This window comes from Gallinula chloropus, assembly GCF_964237585.1.
Source record: "Gallinula chloropus genome assembly, chromosome: 9".
NCBI lineage: Eukaryota > Metazoa > Chordata > Aves > Gruiformes > Rallidae > Gallinula > Gallinula chloropus.
The window spans coordinates 17678622-17698048 of record NC_140094.1 but is presented as its reverse complement, the minus strand read 5'-3'; the positions used below and the strand labels follow the sequence as shown (position 1 = coordinate 17698048).

The 19427-nt window shown below is 49.8% G+C and overlaps 1 protein-coding gene across 2 annotated transcripts in view; it reads left to right on the top strand.

Moving 5' to 3' along the window:
* The window catches only part of MEGF11 (multiple EGF like domains 11), a gene marked incomplete at its 3' end in the record, with an annotated part of 205422 nt that extends 187503 nt beyond the window's left edge, over positions 1-17919 (top strand). Inside the window, exons 21-24 of one of the 2 annotated variants that reach the window (XM_084268355.1) lie at positions 6469-6535; positions 10930-10986; positions 17008-17214; positions 17759-17919. In XM_084268355.1, coding sequence (XP_084124481.1) covers positions 6469-6535; positions 10930-10986; positions 17008-17214; positions 17759-17919 — 492 coding nt within the window. The remainder of the gene's footprint in view (positions 1-6468; positions 6536-10929; positions 10987-17007; positions 17215-17758) is intronic. The other variant, XM_084268356.1, reaches the window with a different exon arrangement.
* Positions 17920-19427: the final 1508 nt, after the last annotated feature.

Sequence of the window (19427 nt, the reverse complement as noted above, 5' to 3'; positions counted from 1 at the left end):
TCTGGTTCTGCTTTCAGAGATGCAGCTTGGGTCAAGGTATGGAGAGGCAGCAAGAGGGAGATGCAGCCCTGCTCCAGTTTGAGAGGCTTTCCCCTCCCTGTGCTGCCTCTGCCCCTCTTGTCCCTTCCTCCTTTGATGTCTTGTTTTGCCTTGTCTCTCCTCTCCCCTTGGTGTCCTCTCTGCTGTTACCTTTTGTGTCACTGTTATCTCCATTTTGCTGCTCTCTCCTCTCACCCAGCCATATGGGCACTGCTCCTGTTTTCCTCCCTCCTGTCCCTGCCTTCCTCTCCCAGCCCCATACGGGCACAGCGAGGGTCAGGCTGGCTGCGGGGCACTGAGCACGGCCATCCTGTGCTGCTTATGCTGTCAGTGTACACAGCGTGGTGGCTACGTGGGCGGGGGGCTGATAGCAGCAGTGAAAGGTCCAGCATTGCACTCAGGACCACAGCCTGTGGGACAGGTCTGACTTCAGAGGAAGGGAGCAGGTCCAAACCTTCTGGTGTCTCTTCTAGGACCACGAGGTCTCTCACCTCCCCATCTCCCCCCTGCCAGGTGGATGTTTGGCCACTGTGCAGGACCCTATGCACATCCTGAAGGGAAAAACACTTTGAATTTGCTGAGAGATGGGAATGAGCAGAGGCATTCAGCTCCTCCCGGTGTGTACAGGACCAGTGGGCTGTGCTGGCGGAGCGCTCCGGCTGGAACACAGGCAGGCAAAAGTGAGTGGGAGGCTACGGGAGCAGATGAGAGGAGACTAAAAACAGGCTTGGCTTCTTTTCTCTAGCGAAATGAATGCTGAGAGGGAGTATGATTGCCATCTATAAATACAACGAGGTAAACATTAGGAGGGAGAAGAGCTATTTAAGTTAGATGACAGAGCTGGCACGAGAACAAATGAGGATGAACTGGCCATGAATGCATCGAAGCTGGAAATTAGATTTCTAACATCAGATCAGTGCGATTTTGGAATGGCTTCCCAGTAAGACTAATGGGACAAAGAAATCTGATTACTCTGAAAATGGAGCTTGATCAGCTATCTAAGTGATTGTGTGCCTGGCTGCTTGCAGTAAAAGGTGGCTGGATTCGGGGACTCGCCGACCAGAGCCCTCCCAGCCCCGTGTCCCACTCTGGCTGCCAGCAGCAGTTGGTAGGGCTGAGCTGAGGCTGTCTGCAGGCTCTGGGAGACTGGCTCTGCATCTCTGGGGTCAAGGAGGAGCCAGACAGAGGCTCCTGCATCTTGATGCAAGGATTTATCTGCCAGCACCTTGCTACAAGTAAATGCTCTTCCCACGTAAGTGAGCTTGCAGAGTCAGCTTGGCTGAAATGCTGGCCCTGCTGAAGTCAATATTTTACTATTAATTTAAGGGAAACCAAAGTTTGACCTTTGCCTGTTGGCTCCCACAAGTAGGTTTGGCCTTTTGTTCTTAATTACCAAGCGCAGCGGCAAATAACAACAGCGCAGCAAGTTACCAAGGACTCAAGTGAAATTGTGCCATGGAATTACTGCACCAAAGCTTCCCAAAGCAGATAAAGAGCGATACACACTCACCTCTGTGCCCATGTCTTCTCACCAGACATTTCATCACTTGAGTTAGAGGCCAGATTTTCAGAGGCTGAAGACCTGTTTTGCTCAGAAGGAGTTTGGTGGGACCATTCACAGAACTACTCTCAGTACTTCCCCGCCAGCTCTGTATTTGAGGCTTCAAGCTGCACATAGACGTAGGAATACATCTCACTTTTACAGAAAGCTGCCAAAATGTGAGGAAAATACTCTGTGTAAAACACAAGGCTGCCACAGTGGTATGGCATGGGCAGAGATTCTCACCCAGAGCTCTTAATTCCACCCTCACTCCCCACCAGAGAAGAGCATCGCAGCTAGAGCCCAGGCATTGCTGGCTTCCACAGACATCATAAAAATCAATTGCTATTAGATGTTCCTGAATTTTTAAAGCCAGCAGACTCACAGCTATTAAGGGAAGTTCTAAATTCTACCAAAGATGTCACTTAAAATTAGAAACTGCCAAGCAGAGGTCACTGGAAATGGTCTGACGGGATGTCACCCAGCTAATAAAAAGGAACTCGACCACAGAAAGCATCACTGAAGGAGCTTCGACTCAATCCTTCCCAAGAAAAGGAGGGCAGATAGAGAATCACTGCAGAGTGTCCAGGCTGCCATCTAAACCAGGAATATGGTTGAACCTCAAGTCAATCATCGGTGGAGTTAATGGCAAAACTGTTCTACCAGTTCCGGTCCTGGAGGGTGAAGGCACGATGGAGCTCCTGCCAGCACCCCTTTGCCTAATCACCTCAGATTTCCTCAGTTCAAGCATTGGCAGGTGGCACATCGGTGATCACCTTCCCACTGTGACCTGTCCATCTCTTTCAGGCAGGTGGAGAAAGGCTTTGCTTTACTCTTGCTAGTGTCTCTTCATTGTAAAGGAAGAGTTGCCAGATGTGAGGTACATGTAACCAAATTGCTAAAACTACACAAGCTTGGATTTTTTAGTGGATAAATTTACTATGAAGTCATTTCTTCCTCCAGAAAAGCAATTTTGCTTCACACTAAAAACTGAAGTATCTTCTATCTTTTAAAAAAAAAAGTTAACAAATTATAGTGTGTTAAGAGATGATGGTAGCACAAAGAGACAGTTATGGTCACATTTCTTCATAATTACTGCATGCTGAAAATCTTCAAAATGGCCCCAAATCATTTCATTAAAGAAATCAATTCTAGCCTGTGGCTCTTCATGCCAAATTTTAGGTTTGTGAGCTGATTTATAAATCCTGCAAAAACACAGCTTTTAATAGAAACCCACAGACTTCAATAAGGGCAGTCTGAGCGGCGCAGCTGGATGGAGAGATCAGCGTTCGTGTTACTGCTGCAAGTTTTGAAATGAAGAAAGAGAGAAAGCTGGGGGCTCTGCTGACCAAAAGCGACCGTGTTCTTAGTGGGGCTGCACTGATTTACATGGGCCAAGCATAGGGCTGCAATGTTGGATTCCTTACTCTGTGAACACATTACAAGTCATCTGCTTTTCATCACCTCGCCGTGGCTTGTTTGCTTTGAGTGCCACATCTGTCCATCCATCCATCCATCCACCCACCCATCCAGGATCTCTGCTGTCAGTGTTTAAGTTCCCAGTTTTGGGGGAGTACAAGGAACTGTGGAGCGATGCAGAAATGCTCTGGGGTTGTCGACTGGGAGATGCCAGATGCGCAGCCCGTGCCAGGAGCAAGGACATGGAGTCACAGCCGCTGCTCCTGGGCAGTGATTGCTCTAGAAATACTGCAGGCAACCAGCTTTATCGACTTTCTCTCAGCTCTGGGCGTGTCCTGGAGGAGAGTGGCCAGTGCAAAGGTGCCCAACGAGCTGATGACACATTACTTTATTGGGAATATAGAGAGGCAGAAAATGAGGAGGAGGAGCAGGACGAGGCACTAGCTGTAGCTATCGCTGTGCTGCTGGTGCCATCTGACACAAGATTCATGGACTGTAGGGCCCCGAGGGACACTGTGATCATGCACCTTCGCCTCCTGCACAGCACGGGGTGCGGAGCCATCCTGAATTAGTGCCTCTTTCAAGGTCAGTGCTGGTGGCTCAGCAGCAGGGGCTCTTTCAGCCAAAGCCTGGCTTTCAGATAGATGTGGAATGGGCTCCTTTCAGTGTGCTGGCACTAAGCTGCCTCTGGGTGCATGGGTGTGCCCATGTGCATGCCTGTACACACACACTGCATGCGTGCGGTTGGTGTCTTCACGCTGTTGTGTCCCCTGATTCTTTCCTCCAGGCTGGAGCTCAGCCCACTTGCAGCGGGGCTACATGCTTTGCAAAAGATGAAACTTATTTGTGTAAAAGCTTCAGCTGAGTAGCCCTAAAAATACTGTGTGGTGTCTGGCAGAGACCCCCAATGTTTTGTGTGTGTGTGTCTGTGCACACCCAGCCCCTCTGCCTGCACCCATTGTGCCTGTGCCGTGGCTTCCCCTGGGTCTATTTCAGCCAGGACAGATTGCACTGGGTGTAAAAGCCCATCAGACTGCGTTCTGCATCCCAAATCAATGGAATTCAATCAGTGGGATTCAGCCAGCGAGGGCGAGGTTTTGCCTCTGGTTGTTACAAATCTTCACCCAAATGAAACTGAATTTCTGCAATCAGATAAGAGCTTCTAAATGTCAATGTGTGGCTTGTAATATATAGTGTAGCTGCACCGAACGTGGTGCTCCTGGTAGAGAGGAGTATTTGCAGATGCTTTCCCTAGAGATAAGCGAGAGGCTGCAGAGCTCTGCAGCTTTATCCTTGGTGGCCCAGCATGGGGGAGCAGCTGGCTGACTGTGAGGATCCCACTGGCCCCCATCACCCTATTCTAGAGAAACTTCTGTCAGAGGAGATTTCCTGACCCTGAGCCCTCCCCAGTGTGGTAACTACCAAAACCAAAGGGTGCATTTGCTACATGGCTTCCCAATCACATCCCACCCTCCTGTCTCTTGGTCCAGCGTTTCTCCTCCCGTTGTATTTCTCCTCCTCCCACGATATGGTTGTTCCTTGTGGGTCATGGTGTGCTCCTTGCAGCAGACTCCACCAGCTGACCTGCTGTGCTTGGGGGCTGCTCTGCCCTTGGGTTTCTGTCTGCGTTGCGTGACACAGAGCAGCGTCCCTGACTGCTGCGTGGCTTAGGAGCCATGGTGGTGTTCGGTTGACGGTTGGACTTGATGATCTTAGAGGTCATTTCCAACCTTAAAGATTTCATGATTCTGTGGGACAGCCCTTTTATCCCTCCCCATCTGTGATTCCTTTAAGAAAACCTCTCCAAAACAGGGTTTGGTGCATTGCATCACCATGCATGGTACCCTGCAGTGGCCCTCACCCTTCACTGGGCTCCAGGGCTGATGGATAGTGCAACGTAAAGGTGTTTGTGACTGCACACTCAGGGGACACATGGGACTATGTGTCCCGAGAGTGCAGTGCCACATCCCTCTTCGCTGCAGTGACATGGGCACTGTCAGCTGTTTCCAGGCATGTTAGGTGGATGCTTGGCATCCTGCAAAGCAATGCTAAGGGCACAGGAACAGCAGGAGCTCTGCAGACAGGGACAGTGTGGGGCTGCTGCACCCTGAAGTGGGGTGGCTGGGGTACTGTGAAGGTAGATGGAAATACCATTGGGGTCTGGCTGTAGGTGCTGGGTACCAGCTTGGATTTTATATCCCATTAGGCTTCAGCACATCAGTGGGGTGTTTTTCTTACAGGTCTTAAAACCCATGATGAAAGCTAAGCAGAAATTAATGAGATCAGTAAAAACAAAATGTGGTGGCAGTTTTGAAGACTTTATTTCAATTATAACCTCCTTTATTGTTAAGTGTTTTCTTGTAAATACAGTCAAATAGCAAAGCCAAACCCTCTGAAGCAGATGCAGGAGGCATTTCAGTTCAGAATCAGGCACAGGACAGCAGTGATGGCTGCTAGCCTTAATTCTTCACCACCTTCCTCAGGACCAGCTGTACCTTCAGCAGCTGTGGCTTTCAAAGGGACAATGTCAAGAGGGAAACCTCAGTGGCTTTAGCTGCTGCAGTGATTTGCAGATGCTCCTGGGTGGGACTCGCCTGCTCACCATAGGCTTTGCAAAGCCACTGCTGCTGCTGTGGTGCCTCAGTCTAGTGCAGCCCTGTGCCCCCAGCCCCAGCAGCACCTCTTCTTTCACTGAACCCCCCAAGAGATGCTCCAGCGAGCTCTACTCCAAAATCCCCATCCTCCAGGCAGCCACCCTGCTTGTCTCTTGGCATGGTGCTTAAGGATCACCTCGCTCAAGGGAGACTTCTACCACCAGCAGAAAAACCCAGAGCACATTGACACGGTGTGCTGGATGCAATAGATGACACCACCCCTCTCCAGCAGCCCTGGCACATAAGCTGGCTGCACCTTGGGCACACAGAGCATCTTGGTTTCTCCAACAGCAGCATCTGGATGGCAGCCCTGGATTCCTCTCTGCTTTTGCTGGCAGATCTGCACGGCCCTTACGCTTTGTTATTGCCGACGTTATTTTCCTTGAATTGAGAGAATTCTTGTAGCCATTACATCCAACTAAATGAATTAGCAACCCCCCTTTGTTCTGAACAGCTCCTGTCTGCATGCCTGTGTAGGTGGTTTTGATCCATCCATCTTCATTAGTTATTTCACAACTGCCAGCACACGTCACTCCGCGTACACAGGCATTCGAGGTGCCATTACTGGTTTCCCAAGGAAATCCTGTATTCTCCAGCATGCTTGTTGTGTTCTTTGCTTGGTGAAGTGACTTTCCTTTGTGATTTTCCCTAATGCTAGTGAACAACTGTCAAATCCGTACAGATAAAGACCTGAAATGGTGAGGCCAAGGTAACAGTCACCTCCCATTTTTCACTCGTGACATCACTGGGATGAAGTCTTGGGTGGGAACTGTCTCTTTCTTTCAGCATTAACCCATTATCATACTTTTTGAACAGCTCAGTAACAAAATCCTTGACAGAGAAACTGCAGACTGGAGACCCTACAGCTATCTGAATGAACTAGGTCAGTAATTTTTTAAACAATTTCATCATTTTAGTAGACTTTAGAGCAATTCCAAAGCCAAATTGGCCTTTAGGTGTTGGCAATAACCATGGTTATCGGTGTTGTCTTTATTTCACAGTCAGAATTGCTGGCAGTGAAAGATGGAGAATTGAAAATTGGTTCTTTACCCACAACCTGTGGATTGGAAGAGTGGAGTCAGTGGTCCTTCCTGCATCCCCTCCTAGGTTGCTGGGTGGAATTGCTATCTAAATAGGTTTTTTTAAAGACTAATTTAGAACATTAAAAACTCCAATTTGGGATTTATGATGGTATTTTTTCCCCTTTCATGTTTAATAAAGTTTAGCACTAACTATTGGCACCTTGATAAAACTGTGGGGCCTCTGGCAGGAGCTGGAGCGTGCGATGCACCTTGTTATCTCCCTGTTAATCATACAGTGGCAATTTTTCAGACAATTTTGAATGACCAGACAGTGCAAACAAACCAAGAGTGAAGTTTAATTACCCTTTCTGAGCCTGTTCTCCTTGGCTTCAGTTTTAACAGGGTTTTTAGCAGCTCTTGCCTCAAAACCTGTCCAGATTTAGTGCTTTGGATGCTATTTGTTTTCCTATCTGAGCACTCAGAGTTTAGCTTGTCGATGGCAGAAAGCATTTGCTTTCCTTAACCAGGATTACTAATATCTCACTGCAAATATGCAGTACGAGGCAGAGTGTGGTATTAAGTGGCATTATGGGATTTTTAAGGTCAACTATCTCCCACCTCACGTGGCAAAGGAATTAACAGGAGGCACCACCAGGCATCACATCTTGTCATCGCACTTTTGGTCACACTCTTTGCTCCAAAGATCAGGTCTTCCCTGCATCAGGAAAATCACAAAGCTGTCAAGCTTCAGTGCAAAGCCTTTCCCATCATGAGCACCCATTTTTGTCTCTATAATATGCTGCAGAACCACTGCTGTGCTTATCTGTACCTAACGTGGAGAGTTGGGGATGGTGAGCATTTCCAAATCAAGGGTTCTTTCCTTCTGCCATCTTACTGCTTTGCTCACCAGCTTGCTTTTTATCTCATGGTGCATCCTGAACTCCCCACATCCCACATTTATCCCACATTCATGCATTTTACTTTACTAGGAGAAACAACACTAAACAACTTTGCAGTAAGAATGATGTAGAATTGATGAAGAATACTTTAGGGAAGTGGTTTCCAGCAAAACAGTCACAAAGTTGTCCATGGCATTCTGCATCCAGACACATCTTTTCCTTTTTTTCTTTGTTTTTTTTTTCAGAATAGCTGTTTCACACTTATTGAGAAAAATGAGATGACTTTTTCTCTCCTTTCAGCAGCAAAAATGAATCCTTGCTTAGGCAAACTTCCATAATGTTGAATTCTTGCTCAGATCCAGGCCATTTTTACACAAAAACCATACTTTTTTTTACAAAACTCTACTTTTTTTTCATGTCACAGTGTTACCTTCATGCAGGAAAAGCTCCATTTAAATCTGGCAACTTCAGAAACAAACAAAACACTTCCATTTAGAATTGTAAGCAGAGAAATGTTAAGTGAAGCCTTGTTAAGATCATGTAGGGGATCTTGACCTTTAAACCACACCATTCATGGAAGAACCAAAGAGATAACGGGATGTACCACATCCTCATCCCACTGTTAGCCTCAGCTTTTATGGCACGGATGCTCTAGCTGGGATGTTGGGATAGCAGCCAAGTGTTGTGCATGGCTGGATTTGGTTAAAATAGCAGTGGAAAACTCCTCCGTTGTGACCTTGTGAAATATTATAGAGAGCAGATGTGTAAGTAGGGGAGCTGGAGGTAGGGAAGAGGATGTAAAGGGAAATTGAAGAGAGATTTGGAATGGATGGAAAATCCTCAAGCCTTCTTGTCGCCTCCCTGGTTCTTCAGCCAGTGACTCCTCCTGCTGAGGCTGTGGTCCCAGAGGACAGGCTCTTTGGATCCACCAGCATCAGGCTCACCAAAATGTCCCTGGGCATGTCATAAATATGAATTGTAGCTGGGGGAAAGGAAATCATCAGAAAAATGTGGCCATTAACACAGATGCTCCAGCTTCTAAAACCTGAAACCATAAGGGTTTTTCTTAAGTTGCCTTGTTGGGGTTGTTTGACCTGTGAAATGCATTTCTGCTCAAATATTGTCTTCAAAGTTGGGTGCAGTCCAGACCCAGAGTGACAACGTGTGTATTTTGAACTGGAGCACAGCACCACTTCCCAGGATCAGACTGGATGTACGGGGTCAGGGACTCTTCCCATGGGCAAATCCTTGCTCCTCAATGCCACACAAGAGTACAAGTACAAGTACACATACGTCTGTCCGCAGTGCACGCACACGCAGGGGAGCTCAACAGGCTGACGGTGTTTTGCCTCTTTTGCAGGGCTTCCTTGCCAGGTTTGTGTTCTTTCCAGCTGGGAAAGGAGCGGTACAAAGCCTGGGCTCCTACCACCAGCACATGGGCTTGTGGCTTCAAATATTTGTCGGGCTCTTTCAGAGATGATCCTGTCTGTTTAATCGAGTCGGAGCGACGGGCACGTTAGTGCAAGTAGTTGTCATGGCTGTGTGCTCAGGAGAGCAGAGTTTGGGGACCCCGTGATGCCAAGAAGAGGTGGCATTGTCACCTGTGCCGTGTTCTATGCAGCCTAGTCCTGCTCCTTCCAGGGAATGGCTTGTCTTTGCATTTCCTACTTGCCTTCTCTTGCAGAAGAATCATCTGCCCTGCTACTAATCTCTCTTGCTCTAGCCCAGTCCCTGTTACGCAGAGTCCAGCTTCCAGTTCATATTCCAAGTGAGTCAAAAATCCTAAAACCACCTACTGGATTCAGAGGTCATTATGCTCATTGGCTTGAGTGCTGGGCACAGCAGGCTGCAGATAAACACGGGGGGTTCTTTGTAATGGTTTTTAACAGCAGTCCTCAGTGCAGAGGCTGAAGGGTGATTTGCAGCACATCCTGAGCGACTCAGAGCTGCATTCATTCCTGAGGACCAGAGCCACAAAGTTTGATTCAGAGTTGACTTTGCCTTTTCCTCAAAGCCAAAAGGTATGGAAAAATATTTCCAGCCAAGGCTCTGATTTTGCCCCAACAGACAAGTTAGCTTCAAACCTAAACCTAGACTGTCCTGAAGTGCCAGGTTCCTCCCTGGGTGAGGCTTTTCCACCCAAACAACATTTGCTGTTTAAAAAAGAATCTATCCATCATTCATCTCCCTTCCTGATGAATGTAGAGAATACACAAACATGGGTCATAACCCCCACACAATTATAACAGGCATAAAAGAAGACTATAGGCAGAATTACAGGGAGTAAATTGGGAAGGGCTTTGCAGGGTTGTGTAGGCCTCCCAAGGCAGCACCAGCCCTTCCTGTGTCTTTCCTAGCAGGTGTATCCACCTTTTCCTAGACATCCTCCCATAAGACAGAGTCTCACTTCTCTAGCTACTCCAGAGTAAGTGAGAATGGAGCTCAAGCGTGGCAATGTGCACACCCCGTTTGCTGGGCTTTTTTACCAGCATAACCTAGTTACTGGATTGGGAATCCCACAGGGCACAGAGCCATTTCTGCCTCAGGGACCAAACCTGTGTTGATTTGCCCAGTCAATGCCAAACACCAGATTCTGTAGTTAAACAGACATAAGGGCTTACATTGGATTTTCCTTTGGATTGATACATAGGATCATTTGCAGTGGTGAAAATGGGGAAGTTCCCATCCCTTTCTGTCTCTGCCTTGGTAAGGAGCAGCAAGTCCTTATGGTGATGTATAGGGCAGAAGTCTTTGCTATCGGCTCTCTGCTCTCAGTCGCTGCATTTTCAGGCGGCTGGGGCCACTTAGGGACTGTCACCACACCAGTTACTGAGCTGTGGTGATGTACAAGCAAAGCTGTATAAGGGGACTTGGACAGATTGTACACACCTGGGAATGTAGGACCGTGGATTCAGTAGCACACTATCCCTGAACGAACCACAGCCTGTAATTAGCCATAGAATATCGTGGGAATCCCTTCCAGTGGGAAGGGACACGCTGCAGACTTCCTTCACTAATCCAACCTGGTGTTGCAGTAATGAATACATCAGCAGGTGGTTTTTTTTTTCCTTTTCTGTTCTCCTGATGGCTAGCTGTTCTTGGCAACGAGCAGGAGCCTGCTTCAGGAAAGCGCTGCCTTTCGGGGAAGCTCTTAAGCATACACATCATTTTAGGCACCTTCAGAATCCCCACTGAAGCTGAGGGCTTGCTCGCAGCCCAGGGTATGCTTAAGAGCCTCCCTAAGTGAGGGCCTTGATGTACAATTTGGAGGAAAGAATATATGCTGCTCAGAAGTCAACGCATTCCGATTTACATAAATATTTATTTGTTTTCCATTATATATCATTTTTATGCAGGTGCTTGTGGGATGGATAGACGTCAGAACACATACATAATGGAAAAAAGCTTCAAAGGTATGGTATCCAGTGCCTGCAGTCACCCTGGCAAAGAGTTTGAGGAGGGTGTCGTAGAAGAGGTGAGATAGGAGACCTGAGCGCCTGGGAGAGCAGCCATGCAGAGGCAGAGAGGGACAGTTACCTGCAGAAGCACCTGCGTGGCTCAGCTCCCAGCACCCTGTCTCCGAGCCACGTGTCTGGGGCCCATGAATTATGGACACAAGTTTTCACAAGGCCATAGGGTCCCACCTCGGCAAAGCAGCGTAAAACGAAAAGGGAGGGCTTTGCTGAGGGGGCTGGAGGTGCAGATGGAGCAGTATGGGCAGGGGAAGCTCTTTTAGGACCTATCAGCCATCCTATAAGGGCATTCTGGTGGCAGGGTTGATGACAGATTGGCATGTTCCCTGCTGAGCTGTGGTCAGAGCCATCCAGAGCTTCGATGAAGCCACCAGGAAAAAAGCTGACCCTGCTCTGTAGCCTTTGCCAAATGAGATTGATAGGAGAGCCTGAGAAAAGGCCTCCCTCAGCACATGAACCACTCATGCAGGCATGAAGCAATTAATGGGCATTGGCTCCAGGGCAGTTCTAAGCAGGGATCGCAGATGAGTCATGAGCACAAGGCCTGGTGAGTTCAGGATTAAGGTGTCCTCCAGGTTTATGCTCCAAGTATTCCTGTTTTGTGCTGACTGTGAGGCCCATCGGTCCTGACTGACTGCCTGGGGCGTGTGGTCAGGAGACCGAACAGGCAGGTTTCGGGCTGAGGTCCCCAGCTGGATTCAGGGCTGTGCACCCCAGCTGGGAATGCCCCTCCATCGGCTGAGGAGGATGTATGGCACTGCCTCTTGCTGAAACAGCCTTCAGCCGGCATGGGCCGAGTCATGGGGAAAGCTGGTCTGAAGACACCCCTTGGGCTGCTACAGCCAAGGTGGTAGAGAGCAAAACCTTTACCTGAACTCACAAGGAACACTGAAAGTCCCATCAAAAGCAGTGACCAGCTTAGAGCCAGGCCTAGGGAATGCTGGTCATTGCATGGCTGCTGCTTAGGAAACAAAGGGATATCATATTTGCTAAAACATCTCTTTGCCACACAGACTCACCAAAGGAAGCCAATAATCCATGACCAAGTCTTTTATGCTAAAGCTAAATTTAAAATATTCAGAGGGTTCTGTATGTATATTTGACTCAATCCACTGGTTTCAGCTCCTTCAATAACTCTCTTTTTCAGAAAAAAAAATCTCATTATAGTATAGCTTGTTGTTCTCTTTACATGGAACTATTAATTTCAAGATTAAAGTAAATTACTGTGTTTACAAAGTTGAAAAGCTGCTTTAAACACTCGCAGTAGGAATTCCTGCCCATAGACACAGTCACACAGCGCAGGGTACAGTGGGAATGAGAGAGAAGGAATTACAGGAACAGCGAGCCGTGAAATGTATTTGCTGCTGCTACATAGTTTGGTTAATATTTAGGATCTGAGCTGTTTTCTTTACATGTTTATCTCCTAAGAAGTGAAAAATCAGGGCTAGAAGCCATGTTGGGAAGGTTGATGTGCTCTTTGTGGCTGCTTGGGCATGGCTGGTGCTGGTGAGGGCAAGGTGCTGGGCACACAGGAACACACCTGGCTGCCCGGGAATATTGGTAGCAGGCAGTGAGCTGCTGAGATTCCTCAGAAGCATCTGCCTTTGGGTCCTTAGGGGTTTCCAAAGGCCCTGTCTGAAGGTTCAGGCAGCACCAGGGCTCTGGCAGCAGCATGGGGACCCACAATGCCAGAGGAGCATCCTGCCAGAAGGAGCTGGATGACATGCCTGATGCTCAGTGCATAGCTCTCCTTGCCCTGCCAGCTCCTGCGTTGGCCCTGACTCCCCAAATTCATCTGAAAGATGGACAGAAAGCATTTGCCAAGCTGCAGCATTCAGAGAAATGCAACTCCCGGTCCCAAACAATTGGATTCTGGCAGCAAAAAGACTTGCTTTGGGTTTCCATACTTTGTGCTCACTAAGGATGGTGTCTGTTCCTGTCAGTGTCTGTTAGGTCTGACTGGAGAATGCCTGCCAGTCGTGTTTGGTGCCTCCTGGGATGGACACGGGGTCCTGTGGCTTCAGGCCGAGTTCGGGCTGTGGTGGACCAGGTCTGCCACCCACTTCCCCAGTTTTCCTCTGAGGAGCCCAGATGTGTCCCAGCTCCGCAGCCCCTGCCTGGCTGGAGACTGTCCCCAGGGCGGAGAGGGATGATGTCCCCTTAGCAGCATGACACGAGACATGATGTCCCCTGGGCGGTGGGCAAGCCCAGCTCACTCCGCATTGCCTGGTGAAGCAGCTGGAGCCCTTCCTGGCAGCGAGGGGCTGGATGCCACCGCGCCAGCACCGAGCCCCTGGCACAAGGGGACAGTGGTTGAACAGCTGCAGGGTTTTCTGAGCGGTTTCTCCCCCTCCATGGTGGTCAGTGATAGTGTTTCCAAGTGTTTCCTCACAACTGAGCCCTTTTCTATTTTCTTCATTTATTTTTTTTAATCAGTGCTGATGGGCTGGTGGAACAGTGGGACCTCAGGCACTGACATTTTAAGGGAAAAACCCCAAACAACTCTGCTTTGCACAACACCCAGCCATTAGAAACGCTCATGTGCTTACCTCAGGGACTTGGTGTTTGGTTCGGGGTGGTTCGTCTGTACAGGTGTGTGTCCCCACCACCGTGTCACACAGCCATGCAGCAGTAAGCTGCCACTTCATCCCTGTCCTAGCAGCAGCAGAGGTTAGGCAGGGTAATGACAGAAAGGCACACTGCCCGCAGTGTCACCGGCAGCCGTGGTTAACTGGTGGGAGAGTGTGTTTCACCAGCTTCCCTGCAGCATCCAGACTTGTCGTTAGTATGCCAGAGGGTATCAGGGCAAAAGAGAGGAACCTGGTCTGTGGGAGGGACAAGTACGTTTCCAGTCCCTGGTAACGAAAATAAACTCTCCTTCAGAGCTCTGGCGATCGGTATCCAGGCAACCCAGAAGACAGGGACTTCCAAATTAGAGCATATTCCCTGGATTTCTCTAGTGTGCCCGGCTGACAAAGTGCTCCCGGCGAGTACCAGCGCTGTGGTGGCAGTGCCACCCGTCCTGCTGAGCTTTGTCGCTGCTCAAGAGGCCCAGGGGACACAGGAGGGTGACGAGGTGGCATCGCCAGAGCTCACACGTGGCCCGAGGGGCGAACGGGCTGGGAATTGTTAAGTATGTTTGTTCTGGGTGAAATTAATTGGTGAAATGAAATCTGACAATTGATGCCAGACTTCTTTAATTACTGCCAAATTACCTTAGTAACGAAGGAACTCAGATGCCTCCACGTCCTCTAGAGTTAAATTCTCTGTGATCTTGCACACAGTGTGTCTTGGGGGCTCCCGGGTGTATAGCTCGTTACCAAACATACGCCAGCGCTCTGTAAATTACAGCGTATCCAGAGCGAAGGGTCTGATCCCCAGCTGGACACACAGTTCCCATTTACGTCAGCAGGAATCTGCTCTTGGGCACACTGTTACTCAATATCTCCTGGGAGAGGCCAAGTGAGCCTGGGCAGCTGAGTCCCTGGGATGGAAGGGCTGGTGCTGCGGGTCCGGAAGGGACAGTGTCAGCGCTGACAGCCATGCGGGTGAATTTTAGCTTAGAAAGATACAGGCAGCTGAGCTGGAGTTAATAAATGATCTGAAACTCTGGGATTTTCACCCAAGCCGGCTCTGATGTGCCCACTCCTATCCCCAAACCAGCCCTGGCCCACACATCTATTTACTCACAGTGGAGCAGGGCTACTCGCTCGTCTCCTTTCTCACTGTAGTAACAACAGCCTTTTACAATCTGCCTTTTCCAAACTTACACCCAGCGCTGGTTTGATTGTTGCCCCCAGCTGTGGTGCCGACAGGCTGACTCCCAGGGCAGAGATCACTGCCCACCGGTGTGAGCTCCCGCCTTGTGCCCCGTCAGCATCTGCTCAGCACCGTGGGTCTCTGCATCCAGGCTGTGTCCCTGGGGCTGTAAGCACCCTGCCCGGCGCCGGCTCGGTCAGTGCTGGGAGCTTTCAGCTCCCTGCCCACAGGACAGGTCCCCCACGCACAACCTCCCCTGAGAGCAAAGAACAGGCCCAGTCCATGCAGTGCAGGTTTTGCCAGCCTAAAGATTTCCATTTAATTACAGGATTCATTAGTCTTTGCCAATTGCCTCCTCGCCTTTAAGCACAAAGGGGTCCCAGGCAGCACAGCACCTTCCCCTCAGTCCTACACAGAGCAGAGCTAACCCGGCTGAGCTTGCCTGTGTACAGAGCCTTGGGTCCCATGACCAGGACCGGGCGGGACAGGTTCCAGCATGCTGTGCGTGCAGGATGGGGTTTGGCAGAGCCAGGGCTGAATCCCACTGCCAGCAGCTGGGGTTTGTTGCACCACGTTGGGTCCCACGATGCGCCAAACCAGCCGCATCAACTGTTGAGGCAAAGGCATCACTAATCTCATCCAGGCTAAAGCCAGACCAGGAGTTTCTTCATTTTTTAACTAAACAAACATTGTGGCAGTGCCAGGGCCTCTGCCAGCCCAGACAGTCCCACCATGGTCCAGCCGGTTTGTTCCACAGCAGCTGGATATTCCCCTGGGTTTCATCCCCCCGGGGAGCTGAGCGCTCCCAGGATTTGCTCATCTCACTGATGTGGGAGCACAGATTCCCAGTAGCTACATCCAGTCACGGTCCCCAACCGAGCCAAGGGCACCAAGCTGGGGACTGATGGACACACACACACACAGAGACACAAAGACACAACCCCAGAGCTGATGGAGGGACACTGCACCGCAGGGTGACACAGACCTGGCAAGAGAGGAGGCAGGACGGGGCGGCTAGGCGCAGGGATGAGGTTTGTAAAGGAGAAGCGATATCTTGTTGTCTGTCTATTTCTTAACCTGAATTTCTCTTTTTGTCTCCCATACTAGATAGCGGGGGCAGCTGGGATTGCAGCTATTTTGCAAGTCCCACTATGTCACCGGGAGTATTTCATATATACCAGGATCTGCCTTTGTACTGTAACCCAGCACAAGAAAATGCCTCATCTTTCATTGCATCGCTCTAATTCTAAATTAATGGCACTGCCCAGCAGGATGCACACAGCAGCAATGGCACGTTCTTGAATGTCAATGTTAAGACCTATTTATTCTCTATTGTTGTTTTTCATTATTATTTTCATTTTTAAAGCAAGACTGGCACCTTGCAGCAGGCTGGCATACCCCAGCCGGGGCGACGGGGTGACCGGTGGTGACAGCTCCTGCGCCAACCTTGCTCTCCCACGTAGCACCTCCTCCACCACCATCTCCTGTTTCCTCCGGCCTAGGGGAGAGGAGCAGAAGGTGTCTACAGCACTGGGGAGAATAAAAGGCAAAGCAAAAGCAAGGCTCAGATGGAGGCTTGTGTGCCCCCCTCCCTGCGGAAACCCAAGTGTTCCCCGCTAGCAGGAGCAGCCTCCTCCCAGTCTTAACTGCAGAGGGAATGTGCAGTTGGCTTCTCCTGGTGCTGGATAGTCCCAGAAACCAGAGCTCTCTGGGGCCGTACGCACACACACTGCACTGACGCAGCCCTGTGCCTGCTGGAAATGTTTTGCTTTCAGACAGTCGGCATTTGATGGTGACCAAAGCCCCTGGGGACAGTGACCCTGTAGCTGGCCCAGCAGAAGGTCCTGCCCGCAGAGCCGACTCGCCGTGGCCCTGTGCAGGGGGAACAAGGCTCAACCGAAGCTCCTTAGGAATTAGGGGAGGGTGGGAAAGGATTACCACCTCAAATTGAATATTGCAGTAAACAACAACTAGAACCTTTTACAGGAGCAGGTTTTTCTTCCTTTCCTGCTAGTGAGTTCTGGATGCAGTGGTCTGGACGCACCCAGAGCACAAGCGTCGGGTGTCTGTGCTGGATGCTTCAAGGATCTTCCTTATCCCCCCTGCCGCCCTGTCCCCCCCACCCTTCCCGCAGAGGTTCGGCTGTCGTTACCCCAAGCAAGCTAACACCACTAACAGGCCCACCCCACTCTTGTTTTGCAGATTATATGAAGGAATCTGTGTGCAGCTCCAGCACTTGTTCTCTGAACAGCAGTGAAAACCCATACGCCACCATTAAAGACCCCCCCATTTTGACATGCAAACACTCGGAGAGCAGCTACGTGGAGATGAAGTCGCCTGGTCACAGGGAGGCCCCGTATTCCGAAATGCCAACGTCAGCAACAGCCAACAAAAACATCTACGAAGTTGGTAAGCGGCGCGGGCGGCAGCTGGTGTTCTCCTCGTAGATGATGTTGGGGTCCCAACTGACCCGAGTAGCACGGGGCTGTGGGGAGGTGCTGGCTGGAGGCAAAGGCTGGGGTATCAGCGTGTTGAGCAGGGACCTGTGGGTGTGAGCGTGGCACAGCACCCAACTGCTCTGCAGAGACCTGCAGTTCCCTCCTTAGAAACTGCTGCAAAGCTCAGCTGCGAGGCTTGGGAAGTGCACAAGCACTGGTCGTTGGGACAGTTTATCTGTGGGGCTTTGGGAACCACCTGTTCTTGGAGCTGTGTGGTGCTTTTCTCCCCAGTTGGCCCCACACGCTGCCCTGTGCAATGCCAGCAAAGCTGCAAGGGGCAGAGATGCTCTGGGGAGTGATGTGCTGTGCTTGTGACAAAGCACATGAGCAGAGTAACTAGTTTTGGGAGCTCTGTGAGGCTACTGCAACCCCCTTGTGTGTGTTCTCCCTCCCTCCCTCCCTCCCTCCTTCCCTGTCTTCCTTCCCTCCCTTCCCTCCCTCCCTCCCTGCCTTAGAGCCCACCGTCAGCGTGGTCCAAGACACCCGTGGTCGGAGTGCCAGTTACCTCCAAAATCCATACGACCTTCCTAGGAACAGCCACATTCCTAGTCACTACGACCTCCTCCCCGTACGGCACAGCCCGACACACGGGCCCTCTTGGGACAAGCAGTCTTAAAGGGATGAACTTCCCTGGCTCACTGTGCTGCAAAGACAAACTGTGAGGAAGTGAAGGAGAAGACAATCCTTTCCTGCACTGCAGGACGCTGACGGGACTTCAGGCTGTCGTACACAAGGAACTAACGTAACACAACATCAGCTTGGGCCAACTGCTGCTGCATGATGTTATTTATAAAGACATTTTTCTATGGCTAACGGGAACTAGTGAGAACCTGCTCCACACGTGACTGGAGTGTATCACCCCAGAAGGTGTCTACATGCTCCCAGCAAAAACTCTCCGTGGTGTATATCCTGACCTTGGCTTTGCTGTAAAATAAACCACAACAACACGCTAAGAAGAAGGACTTAGAGACTCGTCAAGAAACCTTTTACTGTTAGGGACACGGTGACTAGGAATACGCTGGAATATGGTTTACGTCTTTGTCATGGAAATGGACATTTTTCTGAATGAAAGCAGGGACACTTGTCATTTCACTGCCTGGAAACCTCATTTACTGCCATCACCCCCTGCAACCTGTGCAGATCACGCATGTTAATTAGCACTGCGCTTTTCATCTGTATAATTCAGTACCAGGGTCGTTGAGTTGAGGAATATCAACACAGACACATTCTGTGCAGTGCTTTCTAAATGTAACATCTTGGCAAAAGTCCCCTGACCTTTGCCAATGACTTGGGATTCAACCAGGAGTCTCCCACCCAGCTTACCACACTCTTCACAGGCTATGAAGGCCTTTGGTTGGCACAGCTAGGCTCTCATTTTCATTTACAGCATCTACTTCCTTAGCTAAACCCACCAGTTGTTTGGGCAGTGCAAGCTGATGCACCGTTTCCTTCCCTGCGGCGCTGCGGGTTTGCACAGACTTAACCCTGGTTCAGGTTCCTTTCCTAAAGCTGGTTCACGTCGGCTTCTCTAGCCCATCACCACAACCCATCACTTCATGGCATGCCACCCTTTCATTTGCTGTGCATTACCACGTAGGGCAACTCTAGTCATTGCTGATTCTACCTGAAATGTGATTAAATTGAGCTGAAACTGGGTTTTCTTTTTCAGCAGCTGTTTGTGAAGTGACTATCAAGGGGTTGGCCTATGGTAAAGTTTTGGACTTAAGCCACCATGATTTATTTTTGGGTTTTTAATACTCTTTATTGACCTAGAAAGTAGACTACTTGCTGTTAAGCAGTTCCTTGTAGATTTTGAGCATGAAGTAGTATTGATTCTAAGTATGTAATTTTATTAGGCAAACATGGAAGTAGCAAGTTGATTGCCTCTTAAATGTGAAACACAAATTCTGTCACACATTTGCCAGTCTGATGGAAGTAGAAGAGACCGAAACCAGCACCAATCAGTTTGCTCGAAGCATGATCGCTCGCGTAACCTGCTGCTTAGGGGGGCTGGGAAGAGAAGAGGAGCTTTCCAGTTTGGAGGCAGTGGTTTGATCCTGGCTCCCAGTCAGCTACATCACCCCCAGCAGCTTGGTATCTCCACAGACAGGCTCAGCCCTCGCC